The sequence below is a fragment of the Mus pahari genome, chromosome 10 (genome assembly GCF_900095145.1).
Source record: "Mus pahari chromosome 10, PAHARI_EIJ_v1.1, whole genome shotgun sequence".
NCBI classification, from domain to species: Eukaryota; Metazoa; Chordata; class Mammalia; order Rodentia; family Muridae; genus Mus; species Mus pahari.
In genome coordinates, this window is record NC_034599.1 from 92,616,521 (window position 1) to 92,637,962 (window position 21,442).

The 21,442-nt window shown below is 40.2% G+C and overlaps 1 protein-coding gene across 5 annotated transcripts in view; it reads left to right on the plus strand.

Moving 5' to 3' along the window:
• Cep70 (centrosomal protein 70) overlaps positions 1-21,442 on the plus strand; it is a 51,893-nt gene that overhangs the window by 18,121 nt on the left and 12,330 nt on the right. For all 5 annotated transcript variants that reach the window (XM_021206574.2, XM_029543727.1, XM_029543728.1 and 2 more), the window contains 8 exons: positions 58-181; positions 884-1,064; positions 6,414-6,583; positions 8,621-8,677; positions 9,178-9,259; positions 9,351-9,439; positions 12,220-12,294; positions 20,826-20,931. In XM_021206574.2, the coding sequence (XP_021062233.1) occupies positions 58-181; positions 884-1,064; positions 6,414-6,583; positions 8,621-8,677; positions 9,178-9,259; positions 9,351-9,439; positions 12,220-12,294; positions 20,826-20,931 (884 nt within the window). The remainder of the gene's footprint in view (positions 1-57; positions 182-883; positions 1,065-6,413; positions 6,584-8,620; positions 8,678-9,177; positions 9,260-9,350; positions 9,440-12,219; positions 12,295-20,825; positions 20,932-21,442) is intronic.

Consider the following 21,442-nt stretch of genomic DNA (forward strand, 5'->3'; position numbering starts at 1 on the left):
GTGTGTGTGTGTGTGTAAGCATATATATCTAAGTTTATATAATTTTTTACAATGCAGATTTCATTGTTTTTGACAAACAATCATCACAAAAAATGAGGCAGATTTTGAAAACATTGATGGAAGAAACAACACGTCAGCAGAGCATGATACAGGAGCTCATAGAGAAAAACCAGCAACTTAAGTAAGAGAGTGGGGAGCGCCCCGGGATTGACTGCATGCATTCTAAACAAAGCTCTGAAGAGGATCCTGAAATGTCATTATACTTAGGGTTTTATTTATTTATTTATTTATTTTATTTATTTATTTTTATGTCTTATGTGTATGAGTGTTTCTGTTAGAATGTATGTAAGTGTACCATGTGGGTGCCTGAACCCTCATTGTTCAGAAGAGGGTATGAGATCCTCTGGAACTAGAGTTATGAATGATTGTGAACCACTAAGCATGCTAGGAACTGAGTTTGGGTCCTCGGAAAGAGTAGCCAGTGCTCTTAACCACTGAACCATCTCTCCAGCACCCTGAAATTTCATTTGTATTAAATGTAAAACAATATTTTTACAGATAAATGGGCAAACATTGAGTAGATGACTTTAGGTAGCACTTAGCATTGATGTGTAATGGCACTCTTTGTTTCTTCTGTTACTCTCTCCTATAAGGTGGACGAGATTGGATATGTCAGGGGCATGACTGCAGAACTATTAGAAGATATAGAAGTGTAGATAGAGGCTGGGCTGCAGTTCAGTGCTAATAATGCTAATTTTTGATTCTTGGCACCAAAACAAAATAAGAAATATTAAGAAAGTGAAGACATTTTGGAACGTAAGCTATTATATGGCATGTATGATCTGGTTTGACACTAAGGGAAGGAATTGTGTCTGTTAATTAGAAGTGAACTTCAGCTAGAACAGAACCGAGCGACACACCAGGAACAGCGAGCCAATGACCTGCAACAGATTATGGACAGTGTGAAATCCAAAATTGGTGAATTGGAAGATGAATCCCTAAACAGGGTTTGCCAGCAACAAAATAGAATAAAAGACCTTCAAAAGGAATATAAAATGTTACAGGTATTGTATTGAATTATATATGTATAATTGTTATCATGGTTAGTGTTGAAACAGTTTATCATAGTGCCAGTTTCCATATGCCTTCCATGTTGTATGTCTGTGGCAAAGAGGTCAAGGGAATCCAAATGCTTTGAAGTATGTAGATAGATGTTAGAAGAAAACAGTTAACATTGGCATAGGCCAGTAATGTTAATAGGTGATCTTTTCTATTTAGTACCCCATTTTGAGATTCATTTATGTGTCTGCATGTTGTAGTTTCAGGAGGATTCCTAAAAGATTCATGTATGTGTCTGTGTGAGTATATGCCATGAATGTATGGGTGCCTTTGGAGGCCAGAAGAGGATGTTAGGTCTCCTGGAACTGGAGTTACAGGAGCTTATGGATGCTGGAAACTGAATTCAGATCCTGCAGAAAAGCAGGAAGTGCTCCTAAACCATTGAGCCTTTCAGCATCTCATACTGCACTATTGCATAGCTCATTGTACCTGCACAGGAATTCTTCCTGCACTTGTAAATCTAAGTCTACTTTATAGCAAACATAGTACCATGTTTAGAGCTGTCGTGTCCTGTGTATAGGTAACAGTGCCTGAATAGATCTCATATTGCCCTGTAATGAGCTCAGATTTCACTGTAAATGCCTCATAATACTCTATGTATATTCCATAATGAATATTACAGAAGTCAGTTATCTGCAAAGAAATCTTACTACAGTGTATACATAATAATGTCATAATACCCAGAATATAACTCTTGCTCTGCACTGAGCATATATTGCCCTGTACACAGCACACAGTACCTTCATATAGCCCATAGTGCTTTGTTTGGAGTTTATGGTGTCCTGTGTAGATCTTATAGTGCACCTGTATGTGGGGGCAGTTTCTTAATTGATGATTGATGCGGGAGGCCCAGCCCATGGTGGGTGAGGCCACCTCTGGGCTGGAGGTCCTGGGTAAGAAACCAGACAGAGCAAGCCATAGAAGCAAGCTAGTAAGCAGCTCTCCTTCATGGCCTCTGCATTAGCTAATAACTCCAGACCCCTGCCCTGTTGGAGTTCCTGTCCTGACTTCCCTCTGTGATTGATTGCAATGTGGAAATAGAAGTCAAATAAACCCTTTCCTCCCCAAGGTGTTTAGTCATCATCTTTTATCACAATAATAACCCTAAGACAACAGAGTTTATTGGAAACCTGTATAGATCTCACAATTTACACGATGGAGCTTAATATATAAATAAACCTATATAATAAAGTGCATGGTGTTATGTAGAACACCTCTGTTGAGTATATTGTGTGCCACCGGTTGAGCTCATTTCAACTGCATGAAGTTCAGTGTTCACCTTTTTTATTATCCATACTACATTATTTAGAGGTCATAGGTCATGTGGAAAGCTCCTGGAATTCTCTGTAGAACTTATAGTCCACTTATGTAGAGCTCCCAGGTCAGACTTCGTCTTGTACATAAAGAATTTGTAGTATTCTTTTTGTAGCCCATAAAGACTATATTAAAGATCTCATTAGTACTCTGCATGGAGCTAAGACAGCCTTGTTCAAGTCTCATAGTGCCTTGTGTATTTCTCATAGTGAACTTGTATAGAGCTCATTGCAATGATAGTGACCTGTGTAGAATTCAATTCATCTCCACTGTGTTTATATCACATATGAATAAAGCTCATCATGTTTCTGTTTAGACTTTATAATCCCAAGTACACATCTTACAGTGCACATATACACTCACCTCTCCCTTTGTGTGTCTGATTTGTATTGAACTTATAATGTATCTATATAACTTAGTGTCCTTTATAAACTCATAGTGTACCTCTGAATAGTTCAAGATGCTCTTGATTAAAGGACATATGATATCTGTGAGCTCATAGTATCCTTGATGGACCCCAAGTGCCCTGTACAGAGCTCTTAGTGCCTAGTATAGAGCTAGTGCCCTGAATAGAGTTCACAGTGCATGTGATTTAGAGCTCATCCTGAAGTATGTAGATCACACTGCATCTTTATATAAGCTTATAAGGTTCTGTATAGATGTCACAGTCTCCTCTGTATATCTCCTAGTACACTTATATGCAGCACACAGTCCTGGCAGGGATCTCATATTGCATATATGTTCATCTCATAGGACACTTTATAGATGTCATAAAGGCCTCTTTAATAAAAAGTCATGATGTCTTATATGTAGCTTACAGTTCCCTGTGCTGTTTAGAGTTCACAGTGTCCTCCTTACAGAGCTCATAATGTCTTATATGGAGTCATAATGCTCATGAGTAGAGATCCATTTCTACCTGTTAAACGCTCATATTGGAAATTTATTGATTTCATAATGTCTATTAGAGGGCATAGTTCCCATTATGGATCTTAGTACCCTATATAGAGGTTTTAGTGGCCGGTATAGATATCATATTTCTCTCTATATGGTTATATTACCTTTTACCATGTGCAACAAAGCCCTGTGAGCAGATCATAATGAGTTTTGTACAGAGCATAGATTACCTGGACTGTGAGCTTCTGGGGATTTTTCTGCCTTTGTTCCCATTTTGCTATACGTACGGCAGAAATGCAGATGATGCTCCTGCATCTGGCTTTATGTGGGTTTGGAGACTAAAGGGCAGGTCCTCCTGCTTTCTTGGCAAGTACTTTACCCACTGAGTCCTCAGCCATATACTGAAAAATAAAACACTGAAATAAAAAATAAACTGAAAAAGACTCTATATGATGAAAGTCTTCCTGTTCACAGTTTATGGATTGACAGAATTAGAAAGTGGTTTTATTGCCAAAAGCAATTTCTATAACAACTATCAAAATTCAAATGACAGTCTTCACAGACATGGAGTAAACAGTCCCAGTGTGAATAAGGTGACACAGAGGGCCCTTGATAGTGGGAGCAGTTCTGACTGTAAGTAGCAATGCTGGAGACAGTACTGTTCTGGTTTCAAGTTATAACCACAGAACTATAGTGACAAAAGCAGTTTGGTGGGCTGGAGAAATGGCTCAGCGGTTAAGAGCATTGACTGCTCTTCCAGAGGTCCTGAGTTAAATTCCAGCACATGGTGGCTCATAACCATCTGTAATGGATCTGATGCCCTGTTTTGGTGTGTCTGAAGACAGCTACAGTGTATTCATATAAAATAAATAATTCTTTAAAAAACCCACCAATTTGGTGTTGCTGGTATAAAATGTATCAATGAAAAGAATACACAACTGAGAATTAAACACAACCAGTTGAATTTTGGGCAAAGATGCCAAATACTACATTTGAGAAAGAGACAGCGTCTTCAACACAATACAGGGAGACATGAATATCCATATGTAGAAAAATGAGACTAGATCCTTATCTCTTGCCCCATATAAAAATCAATTCAAGATGAATCAAAATCTTTATGTAATACTTCAAATTGAAATTTTTAGGGAAAAAAAAAACAGAGAAACCTCCTCTTAAAATATGGACATAGGCAGGGACTTTCTGAAAAGGACTCCAATAGCTCATGAAATAATATCTAGAATTTAAAAGCCTCTCCACAGGAAAGGAACCAAGCAACAGGGTAAAAAGACAACCAGTAGAAGGAGAGAAAACTGTACTAGCTGTGAATATATAAAGATGCAGGCAGGAGTGATGTTACACGCCTTTAATCCCAGCACTCAGGAGGCAGAGGCAGGAGGATTTCTGAGTTCGAGGTCAGCCTGGTCTACAGAGTGAGCTCTAGGTCAGCCAGGACTATACAGAGAAACCCTGCCTCAACAACAACAAGACAACAACCAAACAAAACAAGACAAAACAAAATACAATCAGTTGATAAATAGCCTAATTAATGAGCAGACTTTTCTGAAAAGATTGATGTACCAGTGGCCCATAAATAGACAAATAATGGTCAACACTCTTGGCCTCCAAGGAAATGCAAATTAAAACTACATTGAGATTGTATTTTACTCTAGTCAGAATGCCAGTCATTAAGAAAGTAAGTAACAACAAGTGATAATGAGGATTTGGAAAAAAAGAGAACCCTTACCAAAGGGAATAGAAATTAGTGTGGAGGTTCCTCAAAAAACTTAAACTACCAGTATACTCTCCTGGGTATACTCCAAAGACTAGATCAACATACCACAGACACTTGTACATGTATGCTTACTTCAGTGTGCATGGGTGCATGAATGCATGCATGTCTTGAAAGTTGAAGCTAGACTGGGGGAATGAAAAACAGTGGGGAAGAAGAAAAGGAAAGATATGGAGATACAGAGGTGAGCATTGTCAGAATACATGATACACAAAAATGCTATGAATCTCATCACTGTTTAATGAATATATGCCAAGAACAGTATCAACCTCAATGATTACGTCTGACTTACACACTGGCATCTTCATCACTTAGCTATTGAGATCATGCCTGGTTTCATGGAGAGCCAAGGCAAAGGATGGATTACTGCATATTTCATGGTCACTAGGAGAGGGTATATTGCCAGCAACTAAGACTATTACAATACCCTTTGAAGGTTGCTAATTTTCAATAAATTTGACGTCTTGGACAAATGACCATATACTTGGCCATGAGTGTTTTGTTTTAAAAGTGATATCTTTTTTATAATTCTAAGGTACATACTGTTTATTCCTGGTTATGGACCTAGTCTGTATTTATAGTCTTCCCTCTTTGCCTGCATGTCTCAACTGACTACATCATTTGTGATCTATAGATCATTTGACATTTTTAAATTTTCTTTTGGGGATCTTTAAAAATATTTTTAATATATGTCTCTTCCTGATTATTATTTTTTTATCTAAACCTAGATATAAGTTAGGCAGAGTAGTGCACACAAAACCCTAGCAATTAGAGGCTGATATATTAGTATGCAAGATGGAAGCCAGCCTGGACTACATAGAGACCTGGTCTCATAAATCTATTAAAATAAATTATATTGGCTTTATATAGATTCTTTTTTTAAAAGTTATTTTTGTATATGAGTACACTGTCGCTGTCTTCAGAAACACCAGAAGAGGGCATCAGATTCCATTACGGATGGTTGTGAGCCACCATATGGTTGCTGGGAATTGAACTCAGGACCTCCGGAAGAGCAGCCAGTGCTCTTAACCGCTAAGCAATCTCTCCAGCCCCTTCATATAGATTCTTAGATTCTTAAAACCCTTACTGATTATTTAACCTTGAATGCATGCAGTCAACATAGTTCTCTTATTTTACATGTTTTCACATTTGTGACGTAGTAATATTCCTTGCATCAATTTTGAGCAGGCTTGATGCTACTTACTGAATAGCTCCGTGGAGATGGTGACACAGGTATAAGGAAACAGCATGTCCTACATGTCTGATCATAAATCGTGCTTTTACAATGTCCTCACAGATGAAATGCCAGCACTATAAGAAAAACCGAATGGAGCAAGAGGAGACCATTGCTTCTTTGCAAAAGGAGATCCACAGACTTGCCAAAGAGGAGAAAGAGCGCATTGTCACTCAAAACAGAGTGTTTGCCCATCTTTGCAGAAGGGTCCCTCATTCAGTCTTGGATAAACAGTAATGCCTAGTACATAAGATGATAATGGAACTGGGTGGATTGTTTTCAGCTAATTTTTTTCTTGAGTGTGGTTAGATCTTTTGCTTCAGAAATCTCCTTTCCCCCTCTTTTTCTAGTTCATCATTTTGTGTATATGTATGTGTGTGTGTACATTAGTATTATGCATGCATGTGTGTGAATATAATTTTTAAGAGTATTTTGAGGAATTAATTTATTAAACTTTATATGTACAGGTGTTGTGCCTGCATGTATTTATATGCATCATGTGCCTGCAGTGACCAGAAAAGGATGTCAGACACCCCTGGAACTGGAGTTATAGATAATTGTAGGCCATCCTGTGGGTACTGGGAATAAAACCTGTGTCCTCTGAAAGAGCAACCAGTGCTCTTAACCTCTGAACCATCTCTCCAACTCCTTGGGGAATGGGTTTAGACATTTATTTTAAAATATTAACTATGGATGGGAGAAGCATGTAGATAGATCTGTGTTCTAGGCCTGCCAGGGCCATACAGTGAGAACCTATCTCAAAAAAGAAAACCCAAAATAAACAAAAAATACTTATCAGTTTTGTGTGTGTGCAAGTATGTGCACATGCCTGAGTGGGTATGTGTGTGTATGTGTATATACACATATATGTATGCAGAGATTAGTAGAAGGTGTTGGATCCCCCTGAAACTAGAATTCCAGACAGTTGTGAGCTGCCATATGGTGTGCTGGAATCAAATTCAGGTCCCAAGTAAGAGAAGCAAGTTCCTTAACCACTGAGCCTTGAGAAGATATTTCTGAGGGAGATTGCGAGAGGTAGGATTGTTGGGACAGGAAGAATATGTATTTAATGAAGTGAGACATGCTTATAAATATATTAAAGGAAAAAATATATACATACACACACAATACTTGTTTCTGGCAAGAATTACTAAAAAATTTTAAGTTTGCCAGACAATCTATGCTAAAGATTTCGAGTAATGTGTATGTATGCATGTATGTGGGTATATGTGCTTCCAGAGCCTTTGGAAACCTCCAGGGCTGGAGTTACAGGTGGCTTTGTACTACCCTATGTGTACTGAGAACTGAACTTGGGTCTTCTGCAAGAGTAGTATATACTTTAAAAAAATGTTTCGGCCTGGAGGGGTGGCTCAGAGGTTGGGAGTACTAGGTACTAGTGCAGAGAACCAGGGCTCTATTCCCAGCACCCACGTGGTGGCTCACAGTTGCCTGTAACTCCAGGGGGTCAGATGCCTCCTCCTGGCCTTCCCCGACACTTGAACACAAGCTGTACATACACACATAAATAAGTCTTTTTTTTTTTTAAAGATATAAATCTTACTTATTTATTATATGTAAGTACACTGTAGCTGTCTTCAGACACTCCAGAAGAGGGAGTAAGATCTTGTTAAGGATGGTTGTGAGCCACCATGTGGTTGCTGGGATTTGAACTCTGCACCTTTGTAAGAGCAGTCGGTGCTCTTACCCGCTGAGCCATCTCACCAGCCCCCACATAAATAAGTCTTAAAGAAAATAATTAAAATATATTTTCTGTGTATGAGTGTTTTGCCTATATGTACGTGTATGTACCACATGTGAGCCTGTGCCTGTGGAGTCCAGAAGCAAGCAATGGATCCTTTAGGACTAGAGTTACAGATGATTGTGAGCCACTGTGTAGGTTAGAAATCAAACCTGGCTGGGTGTGGTGGCTCACGCCTTTAATCCCAGTTCTTGGGAGGCAGAGGCAGGCAGATTTCTGAGTTCGAGACCAGCCTGGTCTACAGAGTGAGTTCCAGGACAGCCAGGGCTATACAGAGAAACCCTGTGTTGAAAAACCAAAAAAATAAAAAAAAAATAAAAAAAAAAAGAAGAAAAGAAATCAAACCTGTGTCCTCTGAAAGAGCAGCAAGTCTCTCTAGCCCTGCAGTATGCTCTCTGCTAAGCCATCTCTCCATCCCCAGTCTGTATTTTTATCTTTGTAATTTGAAATAATGTAAATATTATAGTAAATAGTACCTTTTGAAACTAACAACATATTTTTTGTTTTCTAGATTGCTTTGTCTAATTGATTACTATGAATGTAAACTTAGAAAACTTCATATACAAAGGTATAAATAATATTATTTTTATTTTTATATTATTTTTATAATTATGCATTAGGTTTCTGTAGCAATCTCAGAAGTTTGAAGCTCAGGGTAAATGAGGTGCTGTGCATTGCATTGTTAGCCACTTACGTGCTACAGTTTTTCTTTAGACTTTTTATTAAGACTTGAAAGTACTAAGAGGAATAAACAGTATGTGTACATTGTATTTTTAAAAAGACCAGGAAATGTTCCATTTGTATTTTGTTTGTTCCTTCAAGTATTTTTCATCCCCTCTTGTGTCCTGTGACAAAGTTTTCTGGTCCTCACATTCTAAGAGTTAGTAAGCAGACCGCTCTAAGATTAGATAGTTGCTGTGATGTGATACTATTCTTTGTAGAACAAGTGGGAACCTGGGATTTCCATGTTTAATTTATTAAGCTCTTGAGTTGGCTTCAGTTTTGCTAGCTACATGTTCTATTTGAGGAGAGAGTTCCACAAGATGCAGTGTGTTTGTCTTCCCACAGGCAGTTTGAGGAAGACAGTCAGTCAGAAGAAAAAGACTACACAAACCTGGGTGCCTCACCAAATTATAAAGGCGTTCTGATGGTATGGAGACCAGAGCACTGACAAATACCATTTCATAAAGCAAAATAATCTCATATGAGAGTTCCTTATTTTATTGTGAAATGCATTGCAGTCGTTACAGAAGCAACTCAAGGAATCCAGGTCCAGGATCGACGTGCTGGTAGGTGAGAAGCTGAGCCTCCAGAAAGATCTGGAAAACAGGTGAGATAAACTCTTAGAATGTCAGACGAGTCATTCCCTGCCCCTTTCTCCAGAACTGAACCCGAGCATCTGACCCTCCTGTGCTCCCTTTGACTGGTTCTATGTCATGGCAAATGGTGACCGCAGGAAGAATCCATAGGGAAGCAAGGGGAGTGAGAAAACATGAATCCATGTTGAGGATAAAATTGGCTAAGACCCTTGAGGAGATCCAGGGTTCTGTGTTCTGTGTTTGTGTTCATATGTGGATGTGCACATCTGTGCTCCTGCATCAGGGGTCACTCCTGAGCTGCCTACCTTGCTTTATGAGACAGGATAACTCCTTGAGACCTGCTGGGAGCTTGTTCATTAGACTAGGTTGCCTTGCCAATGAGCCCTAGGGATCTGCCTGTGGGATCACCCCATTCCCAGTGCGGGGACTATACGTGTGTGCCTTCATGCCTTTTTAGTAGATTCTTGGGTTTGAACTCAGGTCTCCATGTTTGCATGCCACTGTACCAGACTTAGCTGTCTCTCCAAGCCCAGGTTCAGTCTGTGTTTAGTTTTTCTTTTAAAATTAGCTGTAGTGAGGCCTCATTTGGAAAACTGTCTGCTGTGCAAGCATGTGAGAGCTTGAGGTCAGATCTTTAGCACTCTTGTGAAAAGGCAAATTGTCGCAGCGTGTACCTGTAGCTGCAGCATTGGGTGCAGGAGTGAAGACTGGCAGATTCCTGGAGCTCACTGGCTGGCCAGCCAGCCTAGCCAGTTGATGGACGCTATGTCCAGTGAGAAAACATATCTCAAAACTGAGATAGACAGCAATGAAAATGATCCCCGATGCCATCTCCGGTCTTCACACATATTCACACACATGTGCACGTGTACTTGTATGCAAACATGCACCTGCTCATATCCACACAAAAACATACATAAAGCTAGCTACAGTCATGTATGGTTGATGCACAGTTATTATACACAGTTTGAAAGCGTTGATATATATTGACCCCTGTGAATGGTCACCACTGAGGAAATTCTCCCCAGGATTTTCTTTGTGTTTATGTAGCTTTATCCTCACATCCTTATCTTTACCTCAGAAATCTCTGATGTGTTTTGTCTTTCTTAGATATTGTATAAATGGATCACAGTATTTCTTGTTTCTTTTTATAACTTCACATAACATTTTTAATTTTAATTTTTAAAATTAAAAATTGACAAGTTGTAGTTGTCACGGGATACAAAGTTATGTGATTTAGGAATATAGTGTGGAATACTTATATCAAACTAATTAACATCAGTTACTTTAAATGCTTACTATTTTTGAGGTAAAAACATTTGAATTTTAGTAACTTAATGATTTTGCAATGTATATTCTATGATTACTTTCTATAACACATTCAATTTCAGTGAGTTTCTCATTCCAATATTACTTTTAGCTGTTTTTTTCTTAACCCTGTGGTTATAGGAGCAAAAAAGGTCAGTTTCAGTTACAGAAAACAGGCAGCATGATTATAAAAAGACAATGCTACTTGCTGGCGGTGTGCTACCTGGGTGAACACTGATAAAACTTTAATGTTACTCAATACCTTTGATTGTAAGTCAGAAATTATCCCATGTTTTGGGATAAAACAATGACCAAAACAAACCCCCTGCTCTGAAAGACTTACAATTTAATGATAAAAGGTTATGCGGCGGCCTCACAGCATAAAGTCTGAGAACTTCCTGTGAACCACAGAAGGATGGAGTAAGAACTTAAAGCATGTTTGGAAATCATAAGTTCAGGACAGCAGTAACCTGCTGTGTGAGAGGCAGGAGTGACGTTAGTGAGGTATCATAGTTAGGGTTTCTCTGGCCAGGATAAAGCTCATACATGGCCAAAAGCACGCTGGGGAGGGAAGGGTTGATTTCACCTTACAGGTGAGAGTCCACTGTCCAAGAAAGGCAGGGTAAGAGCCTTGGGGCAGGAACTGAAGCAGAGGCCGTGGAATTACCTGGTGACTGCTTTGTTCCTCCTGGCTTGCTCAGACTGCTTTTTAGGACCTTGGGCTCAGGTGTGGGCTGGGCCCTCCCACGTAATCATCAATCAGGACAGTGCTGCAGAGTCTTGCCCGTGGGCCAGTTTTATTGAGGTGCTGTTTGTTTGCTTGTTTTTCCAATGCAGTGGTACACTGCCTTTAGTCAGAGGCAGGTGGATCTCTGAGTTCAAGGTCAGCCTGGTCTACAGAGCAAGTTCTAGAGCAGCCAGGGCTGCACAGAGAAACTGTCTCAAAGAAACAAAAAGATTTCATCTTCCCAGATATGTCTAGGTTTGTGTCAAGTTGACAAAAGCCAACCAGGACAGAAGAAAACAAGTTTTAGTGTAAAAAGGATTTAGATACATTAATATCCAAATATAAACAAACTGGGTGATAGATGGGTATACCATAGCAAGTTACATATCACCTCAGAAGTGATTAGTAACTTTAAGGAATTATACAGAATGAAATCAAAATGCCTACTAAACACCGAAGAGTAAAAGATTTAATAAGGGGCTGGAGAGACGGCTCAGCAGATGAGCACTCACATGGTGGCTCACAAGCATCTGGACTCCAGTTCCAGAGGATTCAGTGCTGCCTCTGGCGTTCACAGGCACCAGGCACACAAGTGATACGCAGATAGATCTGCAGACACAACACCCGAACACATAAAGTTTAATTCAAAATAATTTAATGTTTATTGATACCATGATAAGTTTTTATTTATTGTTTGGTATGTGTTTTTATCTCTTTGATACATTTAATGTATTCATCATGATGTCTCCTCTACAGGCCCACAGAACACGAATTAAGACTTTATAAACAGCAAGTGAAGAAACTGGAAAAAGCCCTTAAGAGAAACATAAAGTAATTACATTTTGTCAGACTTTCTGCTTATAGTTAGGTCTTATGTTTTATTATTTGCTTTTATAGTTATCAGCTGCTGTGTATTATCCTTGTTTTGGACTTGCCAGGCTGAGTGGGGATGTGACATTAGAAGTCATTTTGAACTAAACACGGTAGCATCAACCTATAAATCCCAGCTCTGTGAAGGATGGACAGGAGGAGCACAAAAACAAACTCAAAGTAAACAATGGAAAAGGGGATATTTCTGATTCTAACAGTTTAAAAACAAATTGGATTTGACTTTGTTTATATATATATATATATATATATATATATATTTGAGAATTTCATGCATATATGATATGTATATCATATATATATATAATTTCCCCTCTACAACTTTCCTTTGCCCTAACATATTCCCCCAAACAGCTTTGTTATTTTTTTTTTCCGAGACAGGGTTTCTCTGTGTAGCCCTGGCTGTCCTGGAACTCACTCTGTAGACCAGAAATCCATCTGCCTCTGCCTCCCAAGTGCTGGGATTAAAGGCGAATGCCAGCACCGCCAAGCTTTGTTATTTATGTATGTATGTATGTATTTATTTATTTATTTATTTTAAATAACCTGCCAAGTCCAGTTGGTGCTACTGGTACGTGCATGGGTTTGGTACTCTACCAAAGCATGGGGACCTTGAGGGTGTCCTCAAAAGGAATGACTCATTCCCAGAACCATAGTTTCACTGCAAGGTGGACCCTGGAGGTCCTCTTGTCTGTGTTGGAATCTCATCTGGCTTAATTTTATAACCACAGGTGATGTGAGTCCATGATTATGATTGCCATGTCATGTTCAGAATGCAGAATTTCATAGGCCTCTGCCCATCATCTGGGTTTTCTGTTCTTTCTGCCTTGTTCCTGGAGCTTTGTGGGTGGAGGGTGGTGATAGAGCTGAGCGCCACACAATATTGTCGTCCTCTCAGCTCTGTGGCCAGTTCTGTTTCTCTGCACTGATTGCTGCCCCACTGTTGAAAGAAGCTACCTTGATCAAAGATGAGAGCACTCCAGGTTTGTAGGTAGAAACAGGGGTACTTAGGCAGCATTTTGATAGCAAGATCATTTATCAGAATAGTAGTGGCAGCTTCGACCCTAAGGCCTCTGAGCTTCTGAGTCATGAACGTTTGACCAGGGTGAAGTACCAGGCGTTCAATTCCCTCTTGTGGAACAGGCCTCGAATCCAACCAGAAAGCTGTTGTCCCAGGCCAGTTAGACCAGCAGGTGTCTCTTGCGTGGTAGGTCAGTGCTGCAGCTTTAAGGCCCAGCTGCTCAGGATCATTGATTCCTTTCCAGCAGCCTGCAGAGCACCTCCAGGCACTCTGAAAGCTGGCCGCATTAGTTAGTTTCCCGGTTTGTCTGAGATTTATTTCTGTATGGTGTCTTCAGCAATAGTGTCTTTAGAGCCTTGTAATGTTGTGTGGTGGGTAGCCAGGGGCAATGAGAACAGCCTGAGTTGGCTTGGAGACCTCTGGGGCCTCCCTGACCATTGATTCCTAGGAAGTGTCCATGTCTTACCCGTGTATTCTGGCAGTGGCACTATCCACCCAAGCAGGTGATTCCCATTAAAGAGGTATTTTTTTAAAATTGTAATTTCAAACCAGCTTCTTAGCCAGTGGACTTCCGTAGACTTTTTCCTATATCTTTAGTTTTGGTTAACTTGTTCTCTTGTTAATCCCCTAACCCTAACCCATGCTTGCTTAACCCTTTAACAACCAGTAATTCCCCTCTTCTTTTATTTCACATATATTTTTTTGTCTCTCCAATTTTAAAAATTGAGTTGTAAGATAGTAGACATATGGTTTTTTATGTATCCCTTCCTTGGGTCAGCCCTCTTGTCTACCTCCTAGGTACCCCATACTGTGCACCTCTTCCTGGTTAAGCCTGTATGCCGCACTCTCCCACCATCTTACTGGTGTTTCACCTATGACTTACTGTCCTCCTACTGTCCTCTGCCCTTACTGTGTCACCTTCAAAAACCCTTTCTAGCTTGCTGGCTTCACTTAGTTTCCAAGTTAAATACACAACATATTTGATGTTAGGAACTGCATATGAGACAAAGTGTATAACATCTGATTTTTCTAGGCCTGGACTTGGTCTTATTTCTACTTCAGTTGAATGGGAAAAAAGTATAGGAAGAAAAGAAAAAAATGATTTTGATGAAAATTACCTTTAGAAATGGAAAAATTGTAGGAGAAACAAATTATGGGTAACAGATCCTTTATTTTTATTGTAGCTAAGTTACAATGTGAAGTTTTATGATAATTTTTGTGTTAGAGATCGAACCCAGAGCTTTAAGCATGGTAAGATAAAGGCTCTAGCACTGAGGTGGTTCTCTAGCATGATCTAAAATGTTTAGTAAGTTTTGTCACTTAAAAACTAAAAGTACCAGAAAGCACATAGTGAACCAATCCTATCCAACACCTCCTCCTGCTTTAAGAAGTTAGGTCTCAGGCATTTTAAAATGATGATCTTAAGTAGTGATGGCGCTTCCATAAGATTATCTAGTATATCCATTAATTCAAACGACAAGGACTTGAGAAATTTGTGAAGCTTTGGGATTATTTTGAAAATTGTTAGTATATGCATTAAATAGATCAATCAATTCATTTGTGTTATTGGTATACATATTTCAGTTTTCCAGTGATAGCTGCTCTTTCTCCTCCCTATGAAAGCACTATTATCACAACTGAAAAGGCAAACAAAAACAAGGAGGGATTTATTGTCTTATCTACTTAAGTGTGGGGAGAAAAACTAGGCAAGTTCTAGGGAAAGGTTTGGAAAGGCTTAGTCAGCGAATATCCCTATTGTTGCTGTGTTTTGTCTGCACAGCGGTACTTCCTAGTATCTGTGTGGCGTTCCAAACACTGAGGTTGCAAAATAGACCTCATTGAGATGACATAAGGGAGAAGGATCATGAAGGAATAGAAAAGGCAATTTCGATAGAACATGAATACTATATTAATAGTGGCAAGCAGGATAGTGTGGTGGGCAGAGGCACCACAAGCATTACATGGTGTGTGGCTGTCGAAGTCTTTTTTTACCAGTTAAATAATTAAAGGGCAATAAAGGATCCAAAGTGTAGTATAGCTAATGTTTAAATCAAAGCAAAAATAGCAGGTAAGAACAGATTCCTCTGAAAGGATAGGCCCCGGAGTTTGCAAGTTATCTTTGGCAGAGTTTTTTATATTGATTTAATCAGTACCTTCATTACCAGTTTAACTGGAAATCTCTAATGTTTTTTTTTCCAGCTCAGGGATTAGGTGGTGGGCTTCAGAACTCAGGCAGGGAAGTTATTTTGATTAGTTGGGGCTCTGGATCCACAAGGTAGCAAGACCTTGTCCACATGCCTTCCACTTTCTTCTATACACGTCTCTCTCTACAAGTACCCACTCTCTGAGGTAGGCCACGCTGGAATAGGAGGTTAGTTTTTCGGCCCTGGCCCCTCCTTTACGATATTCAATATCTATTTTAGGATATGTGGAGTTAACATTATCCTGGTCTCTTCTCTTACTCTCTACCTAACAAGTGAACTACCTAACTCCTCCTTTCTTTCATCAGCCCTTCTCAGGAGGTAACCCTAACTGCTGTGGGGGGGTTGGGTTGATGATTCGTCAGCTGACAGAGTAGTAGTCAGGGTCTCTCCAGAGGGGCCTGTTTAGGAGCCCGTAACAGAAAGGTCTGTGTGGTGCTGGGTTGGCCTGTCGTTTTAGTTCCACATGGTGATAGCTTTCTTTCATTGTCCTATGTTCTTGGTATTAAATGAGATTAAGGGCATTATAATGAAGGTGGTTAGGAGTGTCTGTTGCATCTCAGGAAAGGTCATTGATGAGGGAAATATGAATGATAGCCAGCCACAGAACCTTGGAATGGTTGGTCATAGGTGATAACAAGCTAAGGATGTCATTTCCTTCCTTGTCCACTGTTAAGTGTATCTTATGGACTGTCCTATTGGCTTCTTTGAGAAATTTGATTGCCTTATTATTTGCCAAATCTGAGTCTTAGGCCATTGTATATTCATGATTTTAATGTCGCAGGGTGTATTTACAGTTAGCTCTAGGGATGATGTTTCTTTAACATCAAGGTTATCCTAAGTTATAAGTAGGTCTGTTTTATTTCTTTGGTATTGCACCAAATTCCAGTGTGAGGGAGTATGTGCTTTGCTGTCTATAGGAGAAGTCTGGTCATGTTGCAGTTTCCTTATGGGTACACCCCCACCAAGCATTACCCATGTACCAAACATTATTCCTAAGCGCCAGACATGGGAGCAATCAGAATTCCATTTCTTTTAGGGACATAGCCAGATACCACCTTTTTGTTCACAGGTAGAGAGAAATAAAGTCCCACTGAAGCTCATTTTGGAGGTTGCCCATCTCTGTCCAGTGGGCATGATGTGAATGGCCTCTTCAGTTCCCCATTAGTCCAGTCAGTTGTACAATAGGAGATTTTGCAGATTTATTTAATCTAGGAACCTAGGCAGTTAGAGCACAATGACTCGTGTTGAATTTAGTAGTAATTATTTTCTAGAGCTTAGTTCCCTGTGGCTTTTTCTATAGTTTTTTGGCATGTGGTTCTGCATTAAGGATGGTTGGCCATTGTCCCATAGCTAATTATGATTCCATCTGCATCAGCATAATTCATAGTCTCTGTTGAGTTAGGGTACAGGCCCTCCCAGCTTTGGGTTAGAAAGTAGTTTTGTAAGGCCTGCCTAGTTTAAGTTAGCCAATCTATTGGGTTAGAATTTTCTTCTGGCAGCATCTCCCATACTTCACTTTCCTCCTGTGATAGTAACTCTACTCTGTGTCCTATTCTTTTTCTAGAGAATGTCTCCTCTCTGTTGTGGCTCATTCAATTTGTCCCATGAATCTAGTTCCTAGTTTATAAAAAACGATCTACTTTCTTTTGGATTGTCATTCAGTTCTGAGAAATCTACCCAGAATGTTGGCTCCATTGAAGTGTTTGAGTACAGTTAGGGTAATGAATATGGGCCCCAAATATAAAAATGTCCCAGTGTAGGGTTGATCCAGTAAAAATAACTCCCATGTAGGATGAAGTCTGAGTGTACCATAACAGTTCCCAGAGTTTTCCAGGCCTAAGGATGGTATTAGTACTCACTGGGATGTGGGTCCACCGTATCATTCCAATAAGTTGAGAGTTTTTAGTTACTGGGGATTCAATAATCCATCATCAGCTATTGGGTAGGGAATTTGGTGGGGAGGAGAGTAATGAGTGGTATCACAGTGGACCTTGCATACCTTTGCCCTATCTTTAGAGGCCTCTGGTGGAATATTATTAATAGCAACACAGTAATGAGACTGCTGTCTAATAAGTATTGTCTCTTGTTTCTCCCGTAGCTGAAGAGAAAAGACTAGATATTTTATTTTGGTTATATTAAAGGGATTCCTAAAAGGTATTGCTTTATTGATTGAAGTTCCAGATATCCCTGAAAAATGGTCCCCTTTATAAAGATCTAGAGTAGTTCCCTCCCACTCTAAAAATTGGGGCAGTCCTGAATTTGATTCAAATCCAATAATGAGGAAACGTCCATTTTTTGGAGGAAGATGAAAGCCCTATATTTTCCAAGGTCTGTGAACTTGGGTCAAAGAAATTGGGTTCCTGGGTAGGACATTGGAATATGGGGAGGGTCGGTATTGGAGTAGTCAAAAAAATCATCTGGAAGTAAAGCAGAGTGATTTAAGGGGTCACCCTGAATTATGGGAAAAGTTACACCACAAAGTAAGGTAGACACAAGACGAGTGAGATATAAACTAAAAGCTACAGCAACAGTGGGACCTATACATGCTGCTGCTTTGCACACGTATGAACTTATCTTTTGTTGGAAGACAGTTGTTTAAAGAGCAGCTTAAGGTCCACAGTGGCTCATGAGAGTTGGCCTTGGTCTCAGGATCCACTGATAGATTAGGAGAATCAGGAAAAGTAGTTTAGGTTTGAGAGTAGTGTGGTGAGTTGATGCATCCAGTTTTGCTGTTCATGATGCTGTAGGTAAGGATAGACTAATAGGATGTGGGCCCTTCCACAGTGGGTGAGTGAGATGTCCATTTTAATGAGGAGTTTTAACTAAGTCCCCAGAGTAGAAGTGCTGGAGTCTCTGCTGCTGTTCTTGAGAAAGCCTAACTTGAGGTTCTTGACAGTAGTTGCTAGAATTTTGCTAATTGGAAAACATGGGAAATGACTTGACCAGTTCTGGGTCCAACGCCATATCATCAGTAAGAAATGGCCTGCTGTGTAGTACCTCAAAGAGGATTAGGCCCTGATAAGGGGTGCTTTTAAGTCTGATTAGAGGTATAGGGGTAATTAGTCCAAGGAGATCTGGTTTTCTGGATGAGCCCTTTTAAATGCCTCTTTAAAAGCTTATTTCCCAGAGCCAGCTGGTCAGTCAACGTGAAAACTGCAACTGAGGGAGTAAGAGTGATTATAGAAAAGACAGAAGATGCAAGAGACAGGTATGGAGGGCTGCAGGCTAATACCATGTCAGCAGTTACTGTATTTTCTCAGTGTCTTTTAAAGGCGAGCAACAGAAAGCATGAGCAATTCCAATTGGCCATGTCTCATCTCAGAGAGTTTCAAGAAAACTCAAACCCAAGACTATGCTTAGATTGAATGGATCTCTGAAAGGCAACTTTTGAACATAAAGAAGGCCTTAACTGCGGAGCACTAGCACTGGGATTGCTCACTCAACGCTCACCTCTGTGTAATCAGAGAGAGAGAATTATTAGAGGTCACAAGTACTTTTGGCCTTAACCATACCAAAGGATGTAACAAAGATGGGTCAGGAACATGTGTCCAATACAACTTCCCTGTTGCCATAGTCAGGGCACTCAGCAGGATTACAGTCAGCATCATTCTTTGTGCCAGCATCAGCGTGCCTCACCAAGCTCTGGCAGCCACCCTAATCAATCAGTCAATCTCTCTCTCTCTCTCTCTCTCTCTCTCTCTCTCCCCCTCCCTCCTCTCTCTCTCTTTCTTTCTCTCTTACATAGAGGGGAAAGTTGAGTTGGGTGGCCAATTCACCACCCCCTGAGATTCAAATCATATAATATCCTGACTCCTAGGAAGGCCTTCAATTATTTTAGAGTCTTGAGAAATGGGAAGGACAGACTTGGTTGGATCTGTTCTAGCCCTAGGACTTGAATTCATCCTGTTAGACTATGACCAGGATAAGCAACTCTGGTCTGGCTTATTTATACTTTATTCTATGTCATCCTTTATCCCCTTTCAGCAAGAAGGTTAAAGAGAGGTTCTATGGTCCAATAGAAAATCTCCTTGGAGAAGCCGTAAAAAAGACCATCTGTGTATTAATTAGAATATTGGAATGGTCTAGGATGACCCCATTCCATTTAATCTTGGGAGGAGGGCTGGCCCAAAAAAGAATGGACTATCTTGAAACCTTTGCAGGAACATAGTCCATGTGACCTGTCTAGCCCTTTGAGTAAGTCCTCAAAGACATAAGGAGGTTGGCCGCTGGTGTGTATGGGAATGAAAAGTGAAGCATCGTTGCTAACACATAGAGTTGTGAATGGTGCAGGGAGGAATCTGAATCAGGAGAGAGAGGGAGTGGAATTATGGAGTAACGAGGGACTGCTTCATCTGTGCGTCTTAAGAGCTTGGACTAATTTCCACTTGTTGGATTCCCTTCCTTACTCTCAAGATCGGGTTCTTAGATGGATTTGATCATTGAATTAATGATTCCTGTTTCCTTAATATTTTATTATGAAGTATAGGGGTCCATATTTTACACTATTGGGCCAATTCAGGGTGATCCTTCAAGTAAAAGAACAATATGGCATCTTAGCCTATTTTCTGTCTTGAGTGGAGTGATGGTTTGTAATTTAAACTGCTTCTGGGGGCCAGGATTCCCAGTCACTTAGTGGGCATTCTGGCCAGGCCTGATAGGGTGGGGTGGGGAATCTTCTCCTTAAGGCTCTGACAGTCAATCTTATTCCAGTTTTGTAAGAGGCACCGCAGGGTAGAATTTGATGTTATCTTGAATAGGATCAAATCTATCTTAAAACAACAGCAATAGAAGCATTCCACAAAGAGACATCTTCTCTCCTTCTCCTCTGCCCTGTGCCTTGAGGGGTGACTCTGGTCTAGGAGATCCCTCATGTCTTTAGAGATTACTTCTAACTTGTGACCTATAGGAACGAACTTTTCCAGTGACAGTATGGCTTATATTTTACATCCATGCATATTTAAAATTTGCACACATAAAAGTAAAAAGATAAGAGGTTTTGGGTAGGCCAGCTGTATCACTGGATTAATATTTTAGTCTACTAAAAGGTTAAGGAAGCATTTTTTTTTTTCGAGACAGGGTTTCTCTGTATAGCCCTGGCTGTCCTGGAACTCACTCTGTAGACCAGGCTGGCCTCAAACTCAGAAATTCGCCTGCCTCTGCCTCCCGAGTGCTGGGATTAAAGGCCTGCGCCACCAGGCCCAGCGTAAGGAAGCATTTTTATTACCTTGATATTTATTTTCCTTCTTTAGATTACAAGATCTTATTGGTCAAAAAAAGTCTGATGACACAGAGAAAAAAGATGAGCCCAGCAAAGACAGCCATCAACAGGCTCTGGTTGACCAGAGATACTTTCAGGTATTGACTGACTGATGAAAAGGCTGGTGTTTGTGGTGCTCCTTGATTGATTGCAGTGTGACACATTATCCCTTTATAAGGAATGTTTGTACCGCTTGGTATCTGTGAGTGGCTGGTTCTGTGACATTTATCAATGCCTAAGTCTGCAAAATCCCTCATATAAATGGCATTGTGATGTGACTTGAATGTGAAATGTCCCTTAGAGGTTCATGTGTTTGACCATTTGATTTCCGTCCATTTAAAAAGGTGGTAGAACCTTTAGGAGGTGGAGCAACACTGAGGAAGAGTCTTGCTGGGATGAGGAAGAGGGTCGCTGGGATGAGGAAGAGGGTCGCTGGGATGAGGAAGAGTCTTGCTGGGATGAGGAAGAGGGTCACTGGGATGAGGAAGAAGGTCACTGGGATGAGGAAGAGGGTCGCTGGGATGAGGAAGAGGGTCACTGGGATGAGGACGAGTCTCACTGGAATGAGGAAGAGAGTCACTGGGATGAGGAAGAGGGTCACTGGAATGA